General features: G+C 40.2%; 1 protein-coding gene across 4 annotated transcripts; it reads left to right on the top strand.

The window, feature by feature from the left end:
• The first annotated feature begins 1,701 nt into the window (after nucleotides 1-1,701).
• On the top strand, nucleotides 1,702-23,166 carry nudt14 (nudix (nucleoside diphosphate linked moiety X)-type motif 14). 4 transcript variants are annotated; one of them, XM_046373382.1, is made up of 7 exons: nucleotides 1,704-1,884; nucleotides 11,005-11,048; nucleotides 15,022-15,086; nucleotides 16,294-16,588; nucleotides 18,089-18,171; nucleotides 19,275-19,343; nucleotides 22,367-23,166. In XM_046373382.1, coding segments are annotated over exons 1-7 (639 nt in total). In that variant the 5' UTR covers nucleotides 1,704-1,803; the 3' UTR covers nucleotides 22,369-23,166. The 4 variants fall into 4 exon arrangements, with proteins under 4 accessions (XP_046229333.1, XP_046229338.1, XP_046229337.1 ...); XM_046373377.1 differs by having other exon boundaries at nucleotides 1,702-1,884; nucleotides 19,275-23,166; XM_046373381.1 differs by lacking the exon at nucleotides 19,275-19,343 and having other exon boundaries at nucleotides 18,089-18,155.
• The last annotated feature ends 834 nt before the right edge of the window (nucleotides 23,167-24,000 follow it).

Here is a 24,000-nt window from a genome sequence, read left to right as displayed (position 1 = left end):
GATGTAAATCAGTTTGCAAAGAGTGTTACGTCCTGTCCTTGTGTAGTGGGCGGCGGACTGGGGCTCATTTGCTGGAGGAAGTCAGCCCTGTCGAGATTGGAGCTCTGCAGATTGTTTTCCATTATAAGGCTGTTATTGATGTGAGGGGGTGACATCATGCAGCCTCACCCTTAAAGGCAGGGCCGGTGAGAAAGAGCTCCCACACCCATCTCTTATTCATTACTCAGCACGGGCGAACATGCTGGACTTCTCATCACGTTTCAACTAATATGAAGCTGTACTGGACATTTAAAGGTGCAATCCGAAGCGTCGTTCCCCCTACACTTGAAATCACAACACAGGATCAGAACATGTTGTCAGTTGTAAAATTGACTGAGCGGCTTTTTTTTAGTGATTCAGTAATTACATCTGACACCTGATTTCCTATGCAATAACTAAAGTGTAAAAATGACAGGCAATCCGTCCCCACCAGGAAGTAGTCTGGCACAAAACCCCCTGTGAAACCATAAATCTTCATCTTCTCCTCATGCTGATAAGAGAGAAATGAGAGCGATATCAATCATTTTTTTATCTAAATCTTGACAAGAAAGTAAAAGGAATTCCCAAAATGTTGAACTATTGCTTTAATGTTTTCTGAACCTGCTGAGGTTTTCATGGTTAAACTTTCTTCCATTCTTGACCACTTTGTTCATTCTTCAACTTGTCTTGCGATTGATAATAATTTTGAAGCAGCATAGTAAGCACTAAATGTGCCCTAGGATGTAAAAAAAAGAACAGTAAACATGCTGACCTTGATGAATAATACACTCGTCCTTTGGGCCACTTAGTAACAGTTACGTCACCTTTATTTGACCCGTCACTGGTGGTTCCCCTGAGCCAGTCGGCGTTATGTTTCAAAACACAAAAACACAATGTTGAGATGCAGCATCAGTCTGTTGTCTTTGTCTCCATTTCATGTCATCATCTCTTCCTGCATTTATGCGTTTAGAGCATTTTTGTGACTGCAGACTTTCTCATGTTTCAAGATAATCTGCTGCTGCATGTGGATTACAACTACGGGTCTTGTTGTTCAAAATAAATACTGTACACACATAAACTACGGCAGTGGTTAGTACCTGTTAGTCTGTGTGGCTCTAAATCACCTGAAGGTGTCAATGTGAGTGTGAATGCTTATCTGTGTACATGTGCCAGCCCTCTAACGGACTGGAGGTCCATGGTGTGCCCAGCCTTTCCCACAGTGTGAGTCTGGCTCAGAATAAGCAGGTAAAAATTATGCAAGGATTGAACTCTGACAGACACCAGAGGCTGCCGTCAATATTATACCCTGTTTTATTGTAGGCTATTTTTTATGTTTTATGTCTTGGTCGCACATTTTAATTTAATTTTATATGTACACGATTTGATGTAAAGCTCTTTGGGCTATGAATGGCTCTGTCATATTTACAAAAATATGCTTACATCTAGCAAGGGGTGAGTTAGTTAAGATCAGGGATTTAAAGCGTGTTGGGGGAATTTATTTATTTTTTGAATAAAAATGTTGCTTCAGAGGAAGTTTCTTTTTATGCTAGAAAACAATAATTCCCTTTCAGTTACAATAAATCCTTGAATCGACGTCCATACAACAAATGATCTGTCCTCTATTCCTAATACTGTTCCTCTCCACTCTCACGCCATACAGTCATTGTGCCATCAGTTCAGTCTCATGTCCTCTCACGGCTTCCGTAGGCATTCCTTCGCTGTCAGTTAGTTGTGCGGTGACAGGCAACCATCGGTGAGCCACCAATCCTGCTCTAAGTGTACACTATGGAAGAGATAAATAACATTGAAGTCGTTCCGTGCACAGAGTCCGACTATCTGAAACCGCTCAGGGTGCACTATAACCAGGTGAGTTATTTACGGCTAATAACCGGTGACAGAGGATGCTGAATGCTGTAGGCTAGCCCAACCCTCCCCCCTCATTCAGTTTGCGGATAGCAAAACATGAAGGCTAAATTGACCTTAAACGCAGACGATGGCCGCAACAATTGGCTCCTCTTTAAACACAGTGACAAAGACGCCGTATTCGTTATGTTTTCACAGACGGTAGTTCATGTCCAACACCGTAGCCTCTGTGCTGGGCATGAACCAGTGACAGCTAGACGCTAGCATGCTAACGTTAGCCTGCTGAAGAGGTTTTTTTCTTTTTTTTCTTTTTGGTTTAGCATCACGTTAACGTTAGCACATGTCTCACATTAGTATAAGGAGGTGTAGCTCGCTGGTTGTAGCAGTGCTGCGTGACAAGGAAGGAGGGTTTCTTTCAGGATAGCATGTCAGGTGAGACTTGTTGATCTCAGCTGTCAAATTGACTCCCATGTGAATGCAGTCTCGGTGTCTGTGGGTCAAAGCTCTTGACAGTTAAATTGCCCGTTTATCTGTGGAACATCCTTCACTGTTCAAGTCCTACGAGAATTTAAATTTAAAGCTGCTCTAAATATCTGCTTTACCACAGAGCAATGACAGGTCCTCCATGCAACGTGTCCTCCATACAAGACAAGACAACTTTATTTGTATAGCCCATTTTTACAAGCAGTTTGTCTCAAAGGGCTTTACATAACATCATAGCAACATCCTCTGCCCTTCGACCCTCACATCGACTAAGGAAAAACTCCCAGAAAAACCTTTAACGAGGAAAAAGTGGGAGAAACCTCTGGGTGAGAAACACCCCGAGGCATCTTGTTCTCGACAGTTGTAGTCATTTATATTATATAAAGGTGCAGATTTAGCAAGTCTCTTTTTTCTTGTTCTTAACAGATGATGTTAACAGATGACAAACTTATTACATTTGTTTGGTCATTCTTCACTTTGGTTCTTTCTTCAAACATGATGCATATCCGATCCTGTGCCATTTTTGGTCTAAATTAAGCTTCATACTATTTTTTATGAGTTATATGATATGTTTTTTTTTTTTGTTGATCTCTTTAAGATGGTCTTATATAGAGTCTGGTGCTGACACTGACCCTCTTGAGCAGCGTGGGTATGATGCAACAGACCCACTTTATATATTTACTCTTTTACTCAAGGTCACAACATCTGGCCTCATGTTACCCTAATGAAAAATGATTTCAGTAAGTTCCATGAGGTGAGCTCCCTGAAAAGGTTTTAGTTGAGTGCATCCCTGTTTGCGTTTTCCTTCATTTATATCAGATTTGTATGAGTTGGATATCCACAGACATGTGACATAGCATATGTGGGTTTATGCACCTGTGGTTGGAGTTAATTTTGTATATGTGGGCTAATTGACTAATTTATCTCGGTCAACCCTTAGAAATCAGGCATGACAGCTAAATACTCAAGAGTAAAAGTGACGTGGAGACCTTATATTCTTTTGCTGTGCCTCTTGCATAGATTCAGCAGTCCTGTAGACGTATGTGGCACATCCATACCGCCCTATACTGTCAGTCTATTCTGTAGGGTATGGTCTCCATCCATCCATTTTTAGCTGCCTATCCAGCTCGCCATGGCAAACAGGGCAGGCAGCGCTGATTGTCTGTGACATCTCATCAACTGTACATGTTAACTCAGGAGTTCAAAACCTGTCAAATTTCAACGCTGTTAGCTGCATACAGGAACATGAGAATGTGATCCTGAAGCATGACTTGAAATTGTTGTTGCTATGCTGGATTTATCTGTTTTATAGGTTCATCTTTAGAAATATTATTATTTTTATTCCTCACGAGGTCTTCCTGCTTAAAGAAAACAAAGTGGGATGACTGTGTGTCCTGATGGTCTCCAGCAAAGTGAGAAATGCTTCCTCACCCAAACATAGGCTGCAGTCCAGGACGAATTTATTTTTAGGTTTCAAAATATTTGTGCAATTTCTCTGTTCCTGGCTACTGTTGTGTGGAATCTGGATAGTGACAGTGGTGCATAATTAGTAGTATGATAAAATTCATAATACATGGACGTCTGCGTTACTCACAGTTACACTATAGATGACGCGATGGTGTCATTTAACCTTGTCTTAATGATGGAGTACAGTTCATGTCATTAGCACATGCAATATAAAGACTGTTTTATTCAGTTTCAGGTGGTAAGACTTTTTAAATTGTTTTTGTAGTGTGTTTTGTAAAGAAACTGCGACTGGTGTACAGCTATGATCTGAAAGGACTGTTTTATTGTGTTGCTTTCAATTTAATCAGAAAACTCAAGTGCTGAGGCACTCATGTGGAGGGGAGCTCAGCGAGGAGTTTTTCCATTTGGGGTTCACACCTGTGACGGCAGAGTGGGGGTCGGGTGGAGGTGGGGGTTAAGCTTGTCAAGAGAATGGCAGAACGGCTAAGACAGCAGATGGACAACAAAGGAGATGATGGTGGACGCCCTCTCCGTCCTGTCCTCCCTTTCATCCTCGTCAGCTCTCCTGTGCAGCTCGGGAGGGGCTGTTCAGGGACTCCTCACAAAGGCTTTTCAGTCACACCGGCGGAGCATCTCTACCCCAAACCTTTTATGTTCATCAGTACATCTGCAGCTTAGCCACTGGTCACTAACCGCAGCCTATTCACATACGCAGAAACACACTCTGAAAGTAGATAATGTCATGCATAAGAGGCTCTCTTCGTTATTAGTGTTTACTGGTGTTTTGTCTCGTCTCCCTCGCTTCTCTCTACAAAGCAGGTGATTGTCCCTCGTTGACTCCGGGAAACCCCTCTTATCTCTGTTGCCTCGTGCTTGTGTTGAATCACGGTTTGCTACTTAGAGCGGGATAATTACCTTCCATTTATTCATTATACTGATTTGAATTATTCATCTGCAGTTATTTATCTTGTACAGCTTACAGGCCCGGTGGCCCCGGTTGTTCTTCAATGAATGTGAACTCCATTATGATCTTCAAACACACATTTTCTCACATGAGCAGTTATTTATAGATTTGAGCTTGAATAATTACATTAAAATGGTCCTAATGTGTTTGATTAGAAACAATTGTCACTACTAGAGGACTAACAAAATTAGTTTACTCTGGTTTCACATGGTGAGTATTTTTGTCTAAAGTAATTTATAACAATGAAACAAAAACTGAATAGTTAACACCTGTTTTCTGACTATCCTTCAGTCGTGAATTTCCAGCTGTGGTTTCTGCTGTTGGAGCCATTTGTGAACCAGAGTTAGTATGAAGATAATGCCACTCCCAGTGACCTTGTTAAATTAAACGTATTAGGAGGCACAGGCTGAAATCAATACCAACCTTCGTCATTGTTCACATTGTCTTCATTATTATAAGAAGAAACAGCCGTGATTTAACGTGTAATAAATGCACACAGGCTCCAGTTTCCATCATACGTGTTTTCTTCCAGGTACAAAACATTGAGGTCTCCGGAGAGTCAAACCGTTCGTGCTGGGAAGTCTGCCAATGGGCTGATCGTGTTTCTTTTGAAATTGAGTGAACTCCTAGCAATATTTTAACTGATCATTTCAAGTCAAAAGTACTCATATAGGCACTTGGTATCAGCGAGTGCCCAAATGTAAATACTTGTCCTCAACGAGATAAAAGTAGTGTTGGTGCATTTCTAGTTAGAACAGCAGTAGGCTGCGGTCAGGGGGGACACGGACGCGTAAACTGCCTTGACTCGAGGTGTACGAGCTGTTTGTGGATTTCGGACCAATGCAGTCGCACTGGTGTGTACTTGACACTGGATTTGGGACTCATGGCTACAGGAACCTCTCACCGTGTTGTTTCGCAGTCGCCGATGTGTAATTTCATCTTCACTGCTCCATCAGTTCATGCAGCTGCAGATTCTTTTGTCAAGCGTCATTTTTAAACTCTGATGATCATTAGTTTGCTTGTAGTCATGTGTGTGTGTGATAGCTCTGCTGCCTTTTGTTGAGGCTGGTGAGAAGACTGAAGTGAAACCCCCACCCCCACCCCCCATCCCCAAAAAACAGAAAAAAAAATGGAGAGCCCATGTTGAGATTCAAAGAGTGCTATTGTAGTAGAGGACGATAGTTGATTTTTTTTTCTTTCTGCTGCAGCTGGCGGCTTTATAGTGTAGTCAGCACAGTAGGTGCGTGTGTGTGTGTGTGTGTGTGTGTGTGCGTGAGATGGTTGTTAGACTTTAAGCACCTAAAAGATCAAGACCATACATCCCTCCCTACAATGGCCATTCACACAGGAGGCCGTCACTTCTGATGCCCAAAGCCAGAGGGACCACATTAATTTCAAGGTCCTGTGCAGCCTGTTCCTGCTTCCCTTCCTCTCTCTCTCTCTCTCTCTCTCTCTCTGTCTGTCTGTCTCTCTCTCTCTCTCTCCATCGATGTCTCTCTCTTTCTCTCTCCCCATGTGCTAATCTCTCTGTCGTAATCCATGTCGGCCATGATTCTCGGTCTCCCCTGGGCCATTCAAGCTGTCCCGGCCCCCCTTCTCTCAGCAAGTGGCCTGAGTAATGAGGGGAACCCCACCATCTGTGTGTGGTGACAGGAGTGTGTGTGTGTGTGTGTGTGTGTGTGAGTGATGCATTCGTGCCGAATAGTTTTACAGTATGCACTTGAAATGTCATCTTTTTGGTGTTTGATCCGTGTAATCAGTCATTGTCAAATTAATTGAGATGTTTTCTTTCTCTATGATTACTGTAAACACACTGTTGCGTAATTAAAATGGCTGTTTCTCTTAGTCTCTATCTGATATTGCTGGTGTTGCTGGTGTTTGTGTTTTTCAAAATTAAGGCCACATTTCCTTAGTCCCGCAACTCCCTGTTTGAAAGATGTTCAGACTTGCTTTCCCTCCCTGGAATCACTGTGAAGGATTTTATTTTCTCTTTTGCTTGTCTCAATAGAAAGATCTCCTTGGAAGTGATTTTTATCGTTTTTCACACTTTTTATTATCTGCTGTTTCCAACAAAATCTCTTTTTTCCATCCACACCATATTTGGCTTTTTGCGGTCCAAAGAATGAATCATTTTGAAAAGGGTGGATAAATATGAAAGTGCCAGTCTTTATGTAAGTGTGGACGAGGAAACCGAAGCTTTGTCCATACACTCAGACTGTGCTGAAGTCATTAGAGAGGACAGACGACATTTGCTGGTTACAGCTTCTTAAATGTAAGGATTAGCAGCGTTTCTTCAGCAGTTATGAGAGTCTTTGGGTTTTGGACTGTGATTCAGACAAAGAAGCTTTCTGAGGACGTTTTGTTGTTTTGCTTTTTTTGGGGGGGTCACAAATTTTGGACATTTAAATGCGAAAATAATTAATATTAATAAAATATAGAAATAGATCTTAGTTTATACATGACATTTAAAATAATAAAGCAGATTAAAGCCAAATGATGAGCAGTTGTGCATTATAGTCATGTGATTTCTCTTTAGCTTTTAGCTTCCTCACTGTCTTACAAGTAGTTTGATGGGATAATAATATTGTTTTGGTCTACATTCAGCTGACTGGTCCAGGATGTGTTAGCTTGAGGCCGGACATTAGTGTAGGTGATTGGCTTCTATCAGAACCCAATAAAAGCATTTTGCACTTTAAAGTTGTCTTACATGTTGCCCATTAATGGTAACCACTGGTGAACCCACATCCAGGTCCACCTGGTTTTCTTCAGTCGGTCCAGTCGGCTTTTGAATGAATTATGGGAGCTCTGAATTGGTTCTTGATAGTTTTTTTTATAGATGATCGCCTCTAACTTTTAATTGCAAATGCAGTACATTTTTTATCTGAACATGACTGCCGTGTTGGTTGTACTTTATCCTCCAAAAGCACCCTTTATTTACTAAATATTTTATAAAATAACCACTTGAAAAATATCATGAAGAGAATGGAATATCCCAAAAATCCTACATGACTATATGATTATATGTTCTCAAAGTGTATCCTGTTATTGTACTGTAAGTATCCTGGTTACTGTGGTTTCACATAGGTTTTATATTTGTGGTTTTGAAGCAGGACCTCACTAGTGTACATTGATGTTAATAAGCTGCGTTTACGCATTCAAATGTCCCACATTTTACCTGTAAAAGGTTCATTGACAGGAAAAATGCTTTGTCTCATACATTATTCAGTAAGCGTTCTTTACCAGGCATCAAGGCACGAGAAGTGCGTCTCCACCTCAGTCACGACAGGTGATTTATCACACACACACACACACACACACGCCTTCACACTGCTTTTGTCTACATCAAGGAAAAGTGAGCGAAGCACGGCTAGCTTGGCCTCAAGGAGGAATGAAGGCGTGTAACACACTCTGTCGACATGACAGGTTTTTTTGAGAGTAATTACACTCAGAGGCTGACTGCAGGTCAGGCAGTGCAACTTTCACTCACCCAATGCCTGACAGAGAGAAAGGATGAATGGCAACTTTTGTCTTTAGGCCTTACTCACTCAGTGTATATAAGTTGTTAGACAGTCTAAATGCAACATGTTGTGTCTCTTGTGCATCATGCTGTACCTATTTTCATATAATAGACGAAGGCAAGCAGCAGATTGTCAGATTGGAGACCAGTGAATATTTTGTCAGTCTGCTGTTTGTTTCCACACTGTCTGAGCTTGTTGTAGCAATGCATTGATAAATCAAAATCCAAATAATTTTTTAAGATTTAAAAAAGCTTAAAAAAATAAAATTAAAAATATCTATGTTTATTCATTATCCGTAACCCAGTGGTGTCACAGCATGTGCACACCCGAAATCTCAAAAGGGTTTGTTCACAGCTCAGTATTCAAATGTACATACTGTAAGCCCCCCAACACAACTGCTGTTACAGTATATAAAGGCGTTACCATAGCAAGACCATAAGTACACTTACCCAAACTTCGGTTTCATGCTCTCATTTCACACCACAACATGATAGTTAATGATGCATGAACAGCATTATGCTAGCTTGGCTTCACACTGAGGCCCTGTGGCTGTGGCCTGTTAGGTCATGTACTGCTCGTTTGACCGTTTTTGATGACCGTTTATGAGCGTCTTTTTTTCTGTAGCCAAACTTTATTGTATTTGAAGCTGATGATGAAGATGGAGTTGCTTGTAAGTCTGTTTTCTCAGGAAAAAAATCTGAAATAAACTCTATAGTTTGAAATTTAGTTAATTTACTAATTCCCACTTTTTGTTTAGTGTCTTTCAGGGAGAAATTTATTTAACTTCAGCTATTTTAGAGGCTATGGTGTTGCTCTTAATTGCTCTATGTGTGAGTTTTTTCCCTTTTTGGATATGAATCTTACAGTTCCACATTGCAGTTTTAAGTACATCTCTGGCACAGCAGCACAGCCTAACTCAAATCCTGTTGCCACAGCGGTAGCTTTATTGTGTCTGATTTTATCAGTGCAATTAGCTTGCCATTTCACCTCCTCCCATTTCTTGGGTGGTACAGAAGCTGCCACACTTGCACTCGAGAAGGCAGATCTATTGTAGCTGAAATAAGGCTGTTCTAGTAAAGCTGTCGTCCCTGCATCTGAAAGAGCTTGTGGGTGGAGAGGAGGTGTAGCCTAAATTTGAATCAAGGCCATATTTCCTCAGGCATAGAAAATGTAGGCCAACTTTACCATATTTATACAGCATGTAACGTGGAGAGAACAGTATATGCTGAGTTTATGTTTCACTTTAATTCACACGTCTCTGCTGATTTTTAGTTTGTAGGAAGTGACACTGAAACAGGAGTAATTTGTCAGCTGCCAGACTCACCCTGCGTTATACTCAGTTTTTAGCTCTTCTCTACCATGGTGCACAGTTGATTAAAAAATTGTGAAAAAACAACAAAACAAAAAACGAAGTTCAGGTGATGGACCAGTGAGTGCTGGGTCATACTAATGAGGGCAGTAAGGCAGCTCAGCCAGCGTGTTGCCCTGGAAGGAGATCCCTATGCTGTTGACATTGATAACCATTACAAACGTTTCCCTTTTTTGTGTTTGCTGTTGGTTGTCATGTTGTTAACTGCTTTCCTGCCTGTACAACATCCATTGCATGTCTGCCCGTCCTGGGTGAGGGATCCCTCCTGCTCACCCTGACGTTTCTCCCAATTTTTCCCTGTTAAAGGTTTTTCAAATAAAGTTGTCATGTCTTGTCTATCAGGATGTTTACCTTATTGTTCCTTACTGTAAAGCGATAACGACAACAATCAGACAATGTGTGTGTGTGTCAGTGCCCATTCTGCCGATTTCTTTTGTGCTGGTCACAAACCTGCCTCGCCATTTTGATTGTAATGCCACCGGTGGAAATTTACTGAAGGAGTGTTCAGCTGCACATCCTGTTGATGTGATGATGAGACCTCAGGGCATATAAACACAAAGTTATGACAAGTTCAGTCGCAAAACTTCAATAACTGCATGTTCTAGAACTTAGTCATCAGGATTCTCTCCAGGCAACTCAATCTGGTTTGTAAAGGTCCTTTTTTTGTCTCTGCTGTGTAGACTGTGCACCCTTTTCTGACTCAGGCTACATAAGAAACAGTCGCTGTGTTAGACTCCCAGTCACACACAGTTGTCCACGGGTGTTAGTAAAAAAAAAACCAAAAAAACGATAAATATTAAGATGTGCGTGCACAACAGAGTGCATAATAAGACATTTTGCATCAAGCACTTTCGGACAAAATGGCCTGTTATAGTTGATGGCGGTGCTGGATTTACCACAGTTTCAAATATTATTTCACGTAATTATTATAACAATTAAATTTGCATTTTTCTTTGACATGCTTTTTGCTGAACTGCAGCTAATGAAGTTGTCAATGTCATGTTTGGCGCAGGCTCAGGACTCCTCGTTTTGCGTCTGCAGATGTTTAAGTCGGGTGTGCCCTGTGATGTTATTTTAACCTGCCCTAGCAAGCATCTGTTGTGGGGCTGCTGATTGCTTCTACAGTAATCATATATTAAAATAAATCAGAGGTGATCTGACATTCTGCCATACCAGTTACACACAGCAAAGGGAGTGAGATGTTGTGGTTAACTGATCACTTTTGTACCCACTTCTACTCAGTTGTCAAGCCACACTGTTTGAGGCTTAAAGAGTTGCTATTATTATGTTTACTTAATACTGTTTATTTTATTTATTCACAGAATGGCACAAAGAAATCCTGGGACTTCATGCGAACTCATGACAGGTAAAACACATTTCATTCTCTACTGTCGGATGGAATCAGGGCCTCTGTCCACTTGTTCTTTGTGTGCACACACGATCACTCACACACACACACACGCATAATGTGAATGTCAAGCCCATTTTTCAGAAAGGCCTAACATGTAAAACCGGCTCAGATTGGATAGGGAACGCTAGTGTGGCCTAAAACAGAGTAGAGTTTGGTTTGCATAGCCAGGACTTCTTTGCTAAAGAGTCTCTGCCAGCAGGAAAAAAAACTGCTCATTTACATGTTAGTAGACATTTTTTCAATCTGAAGACCTTGTTTCTTAAGTATCTGGATCTAATGTAATGAATACTGGATTTGGACCAGTCTTGACCTTTAGCAGCTCTGTAATTCTGTAAACCTTGTATCTGCTTTCCATCCTTTGCTTTATTACATGCAAGATATTTTTTTCATTTAACTGTTTCACAAATTTCAAGAGAATTAGAGCAGTTCTAAACGCATGCAAAAACATGAGGTAATTCTGATAAGCGACGATTGTTTATGCTTGTTTTGAGCTTGTCCTTTCACATGCAGCCACTAGCATCTCTCCCTCATGGTATTTTTTTCCACCAGTCAAACCAAAACAGACCTTGTTTTGGCACCCTGTTATTCTACTTTGCAATGGCTATAAATGTCTGAGCTTCATGGGGGGCACTGTAAGGGAAATATCACACATTTGTGTCAAAACTCCAATTCCTTCTCCCTGTTTTGCCCAGGGTATCGTAATGCCCTGAGGTAAGTCTTGGGCCATTTAACCCTTCTTTCCTCCACTCCTGACCAAAGAGAAGGGTCCCGGTGAAAAATAGTACCACTGGGGCCAAAGCCTAAAACCTTAAACCTGTACTGCTGAAAGAAAATACCCCATGGGAACATCTAGCTCTCCCCAGGTGGAAATTCTGCCAAAGTGTTATTCCCCCTTTTGCGTGTATTGAATAGACTCTGGGTTGTTTTGCATTTTTGTTTAAGTGCGCATAACATTTTCCTCTCAGCAGGACACTTGTTGTCACATGTCAGGTGCGCAACACAGAAATGTGCGTCTTGAAATGCTTAAGAGGACAAGTTTCTCATTAGCTCCTTTTTTTGAACATTTTGAAACTGATTCTTTCTGCAGTCAAGACTCTGTATGGTTAAACACAGTGATCAGGTCAGTTTGAATTTAGAACTGACAGGCCGAACTGATTTCCTATGCTTTGGTGGTTCTTGTTGGTCACTCAGTGGTCATTCAGAAGGTTTTAGTCCTTCCATCCATCCATTCATCCTCCTCCCAAGGCTCCTCCCTGGGATTCTAAGGCATCTGCAGATCAGATGAGATATTTAATCTCTCTAGAATATTTTTGGGTTTGATGTGCCCATAATACCTTCCTTAAGGTATCCTGATCATAAGCTTAAACCAGTTTTACCCCAAGTTAAATACTTAGAGATTCATTTTGGACACTTAAACACACAGTCCAACTTATTCAGTCACCAGGTCATGGCCACACGTGAAGGCTGGAAAAGTAGACTGGAATGGCACATCAGGCCACCCACTGCTCATTTCCACCACAGGCGCCGTGGTCTTCAAGACCCTCTGCTGTAAACTGGAGGTCACAGCTCAGTGAAGCCAACAGATCTGGATCACTCGCAGACAGCAGAGATGCAAAATTGAAGCCTCCACAGTGGATGCTGACCACTTTTTGGCTGCTCTCTGAGATGCTCGATTGGTCAAAAAGCAAAACACCCGCCAAAGATTTTCTTCAGTGGCTGCCATGAGCATGAGGAGTGAAGATGGACACTGACATACATCGTGTCCAAGTCTATAAAACACATGAAGGCTGGGTTGGCAGATTCCCATTGCTTTGTTATTTTGACACCTGTGTGTTTATGGGAGTGTTTGTGTACTGGTGCTTCTTTATTACTGGAAGTGATTTTTAATGACTGCGAGTATTTTTAGTTCAAGAAATTTAAGAGACCGCAAGCAACAGAAAGATGAAGTCATTTGCTCTTGCTGTAGTCTTGCTCATGTGTCTTTTTTTTTACTTCCTTGCCTTTGAAGAGCTTGTTTATGCCTGATTATTTACGTTCCCCCAGCCAGTTACACATGGAGGGTACACTTCTGGGATTAATTTGAATCAGTTTGTAAACACACATGATTCAATAAGTTTATCTGTCTTTAAGTTTGTTAAATTAAAGGAAGATTCAAAACAAATGTCCAGCTTTTAATTATTATCTATGTAAAGAATGAACTAAAACTAAGTAGAACAAAGTAAAAAAGCACTTTAAGAAGGTGCATACAAATACACCTCATTTAACAGAGGTTTAAATAGCTAAAGAAAATTTGTCTCATAAGTTGTTGGTTGTGTCTGATGTCATAGCTTCAGTTCTGGTATTGGAAGATGGATTTTATATGATTTTTTTTACCCATTTTTTTTTTCTTTTTCCAATATCCACAGATGATAATATCTTGATACTATAAGCTCTGCAGCACAACCATTAGTCACCTTAGTCCTGCTCCTCATATGTCAGCCATAACCCAGTTTTACCGCTGTCCAGCCAGGATCCCCACAGAGGAAGCTTAACGGTGCATGAAAAGTCCTGAGTGTCCGTTTAGCCTGCTTTTTGGTTCTTTTTTTCAGTGGGGAGCTGTAGAGACAACAGTAATGGTTTGGAACAGCACTACAAGACCCAGATCTGCCTCAGGGGACAGCTTCCATGCCTCAGGCCTTTGTGTCCCACTTTTAAACCAAATCTACCGTATTATCCATACTTGTGCATTTCAGATGTGATATTCCCCTGCAGCTGTAGGCTGTAGGCACATACCAGTAAAGGTTTTTCATTTCTGATGTGACATTAGACTGTCACTTTATCTGTCTATATTGCAAATAGAAATTAAATCAGCATTAGCCCAGGCGCTATTGCGAAAAACAAGCTGTAATACTAGTGTCCTGGTTCCTCCTCAACATGGGAAAGACAGGGCAGGGCTTCCTGCTGCCTCTAACACATCCGCTTTCCCAACACAGACCCCCAGGCTCCAAGTCTCCACTGGTAGCAACAGTCACACTTGGTGGTGGAGCATATCTCACTGACCTCCCTTTGGGGATGGGTGATCTGACACATTTTCTCAATTTTGAAGTGCCTCGTTAGAGTATAGGCTTGAAATATCAGTCATTTCATCAGTCCTGATAATGGGGCCAATGTAATGCGCAAAGATGACTGTTGGCAGGTCCGGTCAAGTGGTTAAATAGCGCAAAGGCAATTTTTGTGGTTTGGAGGGTGAAGGTTGGTCTTCATAAAAATGTCTGGTGGATGTGGATTAAAAAACACAGGTACATCAAGTGGTGATACAGAGACCACTTCAGTTTGGTTTCCTGCATGCTCTACGTTCAATGTACAGTCAGCTATTCTGGCTGTCTGCAGCAAATAAGCACAAGCTTGTGTGAGTGTGAGACAAAGCTTTACTTTGTTTTCTGTGAACACAAGCCCAATTTGAATTGTGGCAAAGGAAAGAGATAGTTGCTTGCTGAGTGTCATTGCCACTTTGCGTTGGTAATGCAGAGTGTCAGCAGTCTTTGGGAATTGTTTTTAAACACAGATAATATTTGACAAGATTTTTTTTTTACTTGTTTGGAACTTTGAAATTGTCCAGGACTTGTTGGTAACTTTTTTTTCTAATGGAAACATAGCTGTGCCTCTGCCTAGTTTACTCAAAAGGTAAACTAGCCAGGATATGGTAATCTGATTGGATGAGAGCTCAGTCATTTACTGGTCAAACTGTCATAATGATTACGTTCCTTATCATTGTAATCCAGTGACCCCCTGGCTGCCACTCGCCTCTTTTTGGTAATTGGTAGTTTCTAAAGCTGATCCAACCATCGGTGCCTGCTCTCTCAGAGATTACCAGACCAGTGACAAAAAGGTTGTCTTATTTTAATTACACTTGTCCTTTTCTTCTTTTTTCTCTCTCTTTTCTCTTTAGTGTATCAGTGCTGATCTTCAACACCACCTCACACTGTTTTGTCCTTGTCAAGCAGTTCCGTCCAGGTGAGTCTTCACCATACAGAGCATGAGACTAATCGTACAGTGGAATCCAGTTATTTAATACTTCTTGTCACCAAACTGGATCTAGATTGTTATGTATCCTGTGGGCACTTTCACTTAAAAAAAAGCAGTACATTACAATCCCTGTTTATTCAATGGGATCTTAGTAACAATGCAGCCTCATAAATAGACCACAAGAGGCCCCGTTACAATGCAGTCTAACCTCTTTTGTTAGAAGTCGCCAGGGACCGCTCCACACTGCAGTGGGCTAAATTCAAGGAAGTCTGGGCATTGATATATTTATTTCCTCTTTTCTCTCATTGCTGTTAAGAAAAAAAAAAGTTTGTTATCTGAAAGAAATCAGAGTTTGTCTGCAACCTTGAATGACATTTGTTTTTAAACAGGGAGTGTACCGTATACTGGTCAGCTTATTTGTATTGAACAATAATGTTTAGAAATATGTTGGTGGGTACAGTACCAATTAAAAAAAATCAGTATATTCGGGGTTTCAACCAGGAATTTAATTAGCATAGGTGGTTAAGTACTGCACTTGATAGACATGTCATTTAATCTGATGATAAGCAGAGGCACTCTTTGTTTCACGTACAGCTGGACACCTCAGTAAATCACACTTTGATGTGCTTAACATCTGAATTTCCCAATTGAAGCAAAGGTGTCAGATTCAGCATATTACCTGTACAGGGTCAACATCCATCCTGTGGCTGCAGCTAGCAGCTGATTTCATTTGTGATTCATTTGTTATTAGTGTTCAGTTTAACCGATTAATGATTGATTAAGTCTCTAAACTATCAGAAAATAGCAAAAATCACATCACAATTTTAAGTAGTCTACCGCTCCTCGCCTTCCGATAACTTTATCTTTTCAGCAGTCAAAAACTCCAAATTATTGATTGATATAAATCAAAGAAAAGCTGCAAATCCTCACACCTGAGCATCTGAAATCAGAGCGTGTTTGGCATTTTATTTTTAAATTTTGTAAAAGATTCATTCTCTTGACTGTCTCATTGGTTAATGGATCCGATGTTGTGCACTGTATTGACCTTCACAGTTATACTATGAAGTACATGGTGGTAATTCAGTGGATATAAAAATACATGCAACTGTACTGTATTCATACTGGCCAAACTTATATTTTCTCCATACTAAGTTTATCACAGTCACAGTTAATTTTCTCTCTGCTCCACCAACAGCTGTATACATGTGTGAGTGGGAGAGGACCAAGACGCGGGCCCCTCAGTCTGCTGAAAAAACTGAGGAGGGCGCCGCCGAAGCCACTGCCCCAGAGTCTCAGGAGGGTCAGTCGGCCTCAGAGGGGGAGAGCACCACTCAGTGGCCCCCGGCTTCAGCGGGGGTCACCTACGAGCTGTGCGCCGGGCTGGTGGACAAACCTGACCTCTCCCTGGAGGAGATTGCCCGGCAGGAGGTGCTGGAGGAGTGTGGCTACGATGTGCCTGCCTCCAAACTGAAGAGGATCACCTCTTACAGGTCAGCTTATGGCATGTTTGTGTGCACTGAACCTGCAGGAAATATCTTTAAGTTAAGAAATACAGAGTTTTATGACTCTGCTTTTCATTTACTTGTGAATATCTGCTATAGTCACTCCTACTGGGCTTCTTGTCCCTGAACTATTAATTTCCTGTTGTCCTATTTTGTATTTCTGAACCTCCCTGAGCTATGTTCACTCAGAAATAACCCACATTTGCAGCTTTGTTTCTTTAGTTTGACTAATCTTTCTAAAATTCACTTCCAGGTAGAGTTAAAAACATTGTTAAAACGTGTCTGTTGACTGCTATGCTTAGGATGTTATCGGTGTCGGTTGGTATCGTTGGTATTGGTTTACATTTGGCTCTCTGAAAGTTCACATAATCTCTTCCACCCTAAAGGAAAGGGTGCATTTTCGTGAATCCAGTTTAAAAATGACTTTGGTGGGAATATGTTTAGATTCAAAACTGTAACCTGAAGTTTATGTCAGAGAGAATTTTACAGGAAGTCTTTTAATGATGAGAAACCACGAGAGCTGAGGTTATGTAAGTGAGCTGGAAAGAAGCGTCAGGGGAACCATCTATCTTTGTCAACATATTATTAGCTCACTATAACTTGACACAGAAGTTGAAAGTTCCAGGAAAAGAACAGTCCCACATTAAACAGCAGCACCTGGACAGCTCTCATAAGTGTGCTTTTGATTTGACTTGAACGCCTCCTCTAGTTTTGTTGGTGTTGTCTATGGCCATTGTTATGTGTGGGCTGCTTCCATTAGATACATAGGTGTCATCTTAACCCGCATGACCCCTATGAGGGTGTATTTGGCAGAAGAACACTGTGGTTAAATCCTGTGCTTATTAGTAGGCAACCTGGTGTCAGTTGGGTTTAAATTGAAAAGATGAAGAAGAATTTACTCAAAAATACTGTACGTTTCTTTTTACCAGCATGGTTTTTGAGTACTGACTGAAATCAGTGCATTAGCACATGAAAAGTTATTTAATGGCCACTTTCTCTTATTGGTCAATTAAAAGGGCAGATTTTACATGTCAGAATCAGTTTATTAGACAAATGGCATCCTAGACAGCTTGAGAGTTTTATGATGTCTTCTGTGGCTCTGGAGGAGCTTTGGAAAAAGAAAACTACTCAAGTGTCCTCAGGTGAGTGTCTCAGGCAGGTCCTGGAGAATACAGATTTCTAACAAAGGCTGTGATACAAACAAAGGACTATTGGGATGGGAAACCATCTGTCTTAACCAGGCATGTAAGATCTAAAAAAAAATGACCCTAACGGGTTTTTTCAGAGCTTGAACCATAATAGGGACCAAAAGTCACGTCACGCAAGTGTCCATTTTGAGAGTTAAGATATTGTTTTAGCATCAGCGATTCTGTCGTCATAGTAGACCCAGTATTATAGAAGTTTTCTCAATACTGGGTCAAGCTCAAAGAATAATTGCTAATATGGATATAAATTTATTGTTTCTGTCTCTTGTTCCCGCCCCCACAGGTCAGGCGTAGGTGTAACAGGCTCCAAGCAGACCATGTTTTACGCCGAGGTGTCTGACGACAACTGCGTGAGTGCAGGCGGAGGTGAGCCACGGGAGGGAGAGCTTATCGAGGTGGTCAAAGTCCCACTGCACGAGGCCATGACGTTTGCCTACAACGAGCGTATACCCAAAACCATGGGCGTCATTTTTAGTTTTATCTGGTTCCATAATAACATGTCTCCCAAGTACAAGATCTCCACCAACGTGTAACTAGTACTAACCAGTCCTCTTTATACCATTTATTCCAAACTAAATCAAACACTGGCCCAGCACATCCACTCTTCCCCTCATGGCTCATCATCCTGTATTGCCTTTTTGCTTATTGGTACATGATGAAAGGTGGGCCCCTTGTCTCTTTACCAACAGTTTTGTCCTGTTTACCTTTTGAATTATATTTGGTCTTAATATGTTTCCTGAAAACAAATTTGCCATAGCTGGTTGTCACTGGCAATTTTGTCTGTTGTTGATGTTTTTGTTTTGTTTTGTTCACTAATTGTGCCATCTGTTATAAATGGCTGCATATCACTGATTTCATTTGCCTGCCCTTGATTAAAGGAATACTCCACTGCTTTTAGTGTAGGTTGTTGAATGTTATCTGCATTTATAAAAACAAAGGAATATTATAAATACACCTGGCTGAGAAAGAGCCATTTACCACCAGCTTCTACAACACCCAGCATTCACTTTAAACATTGTTTTATAATCAGCTATGTGGTTAGCCTCAGTTTGCTAACATTATAGCATGCTAATATTTGCATTGAAGGTCATGGAGACATTTCTACATGTCTGACAAAGTCTGCCAGAGGATTTTTTGCGTCTCACAATGCAGTAAATATGAACAGTGGCTACATTTTTCCACTGGTTTTCTGGTTATTCTACTGATTATCATCTTATCCAATAAAGACACAGAGATACTGTAAAAACAACTAAAACAAAACAGTGGAGTATTCCTTTAAGCCATGATCCAGTAATGCAAAAACTATGCTAGTCAATGGTGGGGCCTTGGAACGATGGAGGTGTTCAGATGTGTTTTAACCACCACTTGTTCAAGCATGCCTCAATTAAATTCTCTGACCCACAGCCTTTAAGCAATACTTATCACAGTACCCCGGGCTAAACCATCACAAACATCTCTCACTCTGTTAGAAGATCTTCATGAAGCCAGACCAGTCGACATATTAGCAGACTTTTCATTCAACAAACAAAGTGGAAAATGTGAGTTAGATATTATTTCACTTCACAGGAAAAAGCATTTCAGTTTTAAGCGTATCGATGTTCTCAAGCACAATCCTACAGTAGGTCACTGTTTGTACATGAGTAATGTGAAACTTGTTTGACTCGGAGAGGAGTTTTAATGTAGTTTTACTTTAGGAATTTTTCTTCTTTTTTTTTTTTTTGTTGCATATTTTTTTTTATCGTAGCTAGACAGACTTTAAAAACAATACAGAAGACACTGTATAAAGGCTCAAAGCTCTAGAGAGTTCATGTAATACCTGACATGTCAAAGGGACACCCTAAAATAAAAAATTCGTATTTTTTTAATCTGTCCATTGGGATTAGCTTGGTGTGAGTCACCGAGTTTCGCTACTGGCTGTAGAGCTATTACCCTCCTCTCCAGTATAATGGAACAGCAATGTCATGACCCGTTTACTCAGGATAATCCACAGATGTTTTTGTGAACATCATGTAGGAACTATTTTCTTTCTAACAAGTTGTATCACAGCGCAGAAGAAAACCTATGGATGTGACAGGGCTGAATGTAAACATTAATGGCACCCTCGTCAGCTGAGCTGGAACACTAGCTAGCCTAGTTAGCTTAGTTATCAAGCCTCTCGTCCATTAGTAGACGCACTTTTCCTCCTGTCCACTGATACATAAAGGAAATAGTTCCTACATGAAAGTGCTCACAACACAGTCTGTGGATTGTTGAAGTTGCTGTTGAGTTTTTCAATGCTTTTTTTTGGGTTTTTTTGGCAAATTGAGCACCACAAGCGAAGTGCCATCGAGTTCCTTTACATTAGAGAGAAGGCAGACAATCTTTACAGCCAATATCACCAAAACTAACCAACTTGCACCAAATAATCTGGCTAGATAAACGGCATTACAAGTAAGATAAAAAATATGTATTTTTGATTTTGTGGTCAACTGTCCCTTTAAAATTACCTTTTGAATACATGGCTGTAGGTTAAGAGGCATATTTTAATGGACTTAAACCATCTAAAAGATCATTTGATCATAATTCATTTTGGAGGTTCTCTGTAGAAAATCTTAGATGGTCATTAACACAAAAAATCTAATCTCACAAAGTGAATCTCAACAACAGTTTGCCAAAATCTCAGGTCCAAACATTGAAACTGTTGGTCATATTCAGGGTGGATCTCTGAATGTGATGACAACCAGCATTTTATTATTAAATATTATATTTCAAAATCAGCTTAAAGGCAACAAATTTCGTACTATTTTTACTATATGTTAGTATTTTTCCTCATTCAAAAAGGGCTGGATTTATTTAATAATATGGGAGAAAGGAAGAAATCCCCCCACCTTAATTTTGTTACAAATATGCAAGTTCTGAAGCAAAGATAATATTGTTTTTAGAAAATTACGACTCACTCACAACAGATAACACATCTCATCGTACTTTAAGAGAACTGCTGCAGTGAGAGTTCAACACTCTCTGATGCACCTACAGAATTTATTAACTTTATAGGAGAGGTATTATTTTTTAAGAGTTTTAAGTGCAAAATTAATAACACCTTTAACATATTGAGGTGTTAAACTCATGAATCTGTCTTCTTAAACAAGAACAAATTCTAGTCCCCATAATACATCTTAGTGTTGATGCATTCCTCTGCACTCTGGTGTGAAAATAAAGAAATACTCCAGGTGAATATGAGCATCATTCCAGGATTTACTGTGGTTCTTGCAGGCTTCATGCAGAGGAATAACTGACAATCAAATGTCAACATTTATCTTATTACACCCATAAAACCTTGTGTTTTTTGGTCTTTTTTCCTCTAATCAGTTTTCGTAGAAGTGGACCCAGCATCATTTTCAGTCATCTCAGTGCAGTTATCTGGTCTCGCTTGAGCTCTAAGTGCATCATTCTTATCTGCACAAACAAACAAAGTCAAGACAATTTGAATCAGCTAAACTGAATATGTTTGGTTTCACACACTGAGTCAAATGTTCTGGGAGTGCTTTCCACCCAGACTGTGTTGGAATATATGCAGAACCTTTAAGCCATATATTTATCACCCCCTACATCCCATCATTGAGCTTCTTTGTCCTTCTGTCTGTCAAAGATATTCCCTTGAAGTAGGATTGTATAGTTTGCTGGAACTGCTTGAATTAATTTTATTTTGTTGATTTTCTTTGAAAAAGAAAGATGATTCTAATTTGCTAGATTGAATTATATTCTCTCAAAGATTCTCTCAAAGATTCTGTCCAACACTAAATCGTGTTGTTGGTATCAAGTGTAAATGCGGATGTACAACTACAAACACAAAGAAGCTACAGGATGTGGAAAGCACTTTTGGAAAACCACAAAATGGCCACTGGACAGCTTGTTGGTGTTATGTCTTTGTTCCTTGAGGCATGTAGAGCAAATGAGCAACACAAACAGGGCTTTCAAACAACATATTTTCAAGTACACTTCACATTACATTCACCAGCTTCCACTAAATCTTGAAATGTTTTTTGGCCTTCAGAAAGTTGTTTGTTTGACACCTTCTCCTCACCAGATCAGTGTCTGTCGTGTTTTCTCCACCTTCTTCCATGTGACAATCATTTATTGAGTTTTTAGTTGAATAAAGTCTAAGTGGATCTCAACATGTGTTGAGAGACGTTTAATGGAAAACCTCACAGAAAGATTCCCAAAGGTGCTTGCAGTTTTCCATTGTCTTTGTTCTTGTCTAGTGTGAGATGAACCCAGCATATGAAGTAATGAAGATGGTCTCTTTTTGACTTGGAATGACTCATTAGAAAATTTTCTGTAGCCCGCATCTTAAAGTGGTTAGCCATAATCATTACAAAGTTGATAGAGCAAATAATATGCTGTATATTTAAAACACATTTCAGTTTGCTGATATGATACCAGTTGCTTCTGACTTGGCTTGATGTAAAATGTGACGAAGCCATTTTAACTTGTAAGGCCAGTCTGTAACTTAATGAGCCTGTCAAATGTGGAAAACCGCTGTGTGACTTCTCTTTTTGCTGAAATGATTTTTCTTTTTTAGGAAAGTTATAGAAGAAACATGCAACAGGCTTGTCACTGTGGGCAACATCAGCCAGCAAGCCAACGCCCATACATAATTCTCCCTCTGGGTATTATCTTGAGAGTTTAGTGCATTTAGTGAGCTTTACCGAGAACATGAGGCTGCTTTAATGATGGAAGCATTGATAACTGAAGTGACATTACGAAAACAGATAGCAGCTGCAAGTGAGAGAGATCAACTTAATGTCTCTGATGATGTGTTTTTCAGCTTCAGAATTCGCTTGCCAAAACAAACACAAACGCTTCAGGTTCAGCTGGTTCAGCCAGCATCTCTATAGTCAGTTCAGTATATGACAGATATTACGTGAGGCCTGTAATTTATCTCTGTTCAGCCTGTCAAAGTCAAACCTCACAAGTTCTCAGACCTGCATTCTATTTTATACTCAGTCATTTTTTAATTGCTTTTATAAGCTTTTCAGATGTACCAGCTGTTTTTTAATCTTATTCTGTTCTAGTCTTATATATATTATTGAGTTTTTCTCTGTTAATCCTTTAATTTGAGTTTATAGCCAGTGCACTCTCAAAGGGTTGACTTCATTTTAAAGGAAGACATGTAAAAATTAGTTTCACTGGTGATTTGAAGGAAAACATTCACACTTTACAAACTTTATGCTTATTTGCTTTTTATTAGATGGGAATTAGCTGGGAAGATTGACACCACTTTGATATCTGTGCAGTAAATATAAATATTAGCTTAGTGTGGACTTACAGTAAAACTGGGAGAAAAGGAGACCAAAATCTACCTATTACCACCACCAGAGCTACAGTGGCTTGCGAAACTATTTGGCCCCCTTGAACTTTGTGACCTTTTTCCACATTTCAGGCTTCAAACATAAAGATATAAAACTGTAATTTCTTGTGAAGAAACAACAACAAGTGGGACACAATCATGAAGTGGAACACACTTTATTGGATATTTTAAACTTTTTTAACAAATAAAAAAACGAAAAATTGGGCGTGCAAAATTATTCAGCCCCTTTACTTTCAGTGCAGCAAACTCTGTCCAGAAGTTCAGTGAGGATCTCTGAATGACTCAATGTTGACCTAAATGACTAACGATGATAAATGGAATCCACCTGTGTGTAATCAAGTCTCTGTATAAATGCACCTGCACTGTGATAGTCTCAGAGGTCTGTTTAAAGCGCAGAGAGCATCATGAAGAACAAGGAACACACCAGGCAGGTCTGAGATACTGTTGTGGAGAAGTTTAAAGCTGGATTTGGATGCAAAAAGATTTCCCAAGCTTTAAACATCCCAAGGAGCACTGTGCAAGCAATAATATTGAAATGGAAGGAGTATCAGACCACTGCAAATCTACCAAGATCTGGCCGTCCCCCTAAACTTTCAGCTCATACAAGGAGAAGACTGATCAGAGATGCAGCCAAGAGGCCCATGATCACTCTGGATGAACTGCAGAGGTCTACAGCTGAGGTGGGAGAATCTGTCCATAGGACAACAATCAGTCGTATACTGCAGAAATCTGGCCTTTATGGAAGAGTGGCAAGAAGGAAGCCATTTCTTAAAGATATCCATAAAAAGTGTCGTTTAAAGTTTGCCACAAGCCACCTGGGAGACACACCAAACATGTGGAAGAAG

Source organism: Scatophagus argus, chromosome 19 (genome assembly GCF_020382885.2).
Source record: "Scatophagus argus isolate fScaArg1 chromosome 19, fScaArg1.pri, whole genome shotgun sequence".
NCBI classification, from domain to species: domain Eukaryota; kingdom Metazoa; phylum Chordata; class Actinopteri; family Scatophagidae; genus Scatophagus; species Scatophagus argus.
This window is presented reverse-complemented; position numbering and strand designations above follow the sequence as displayed.

Coding starts and splice junctions, on each gene's coding strand:
- nudt14 (XM_046373377.1), top strand. CDS start 1,804: ATGGAAGAGATAAATAACATTGAAGTCGTTCCGTGCACAGAGTCCGAC. Junction 15,087..16,293: donor TGTCAAGCAGTTCCGTCCAG/GTGAGTCTTCAC, acceptor CTCCACCAACAG/CTGTATACATGTGTGAGTGG. Junction 18,172..19,274: donor CTGCGTGAGTGCAGGCGGAG/GTGAGCCACGGG, acceptor TCACTCTGTTAG/AAGATCTTCATGAAGCCAGA.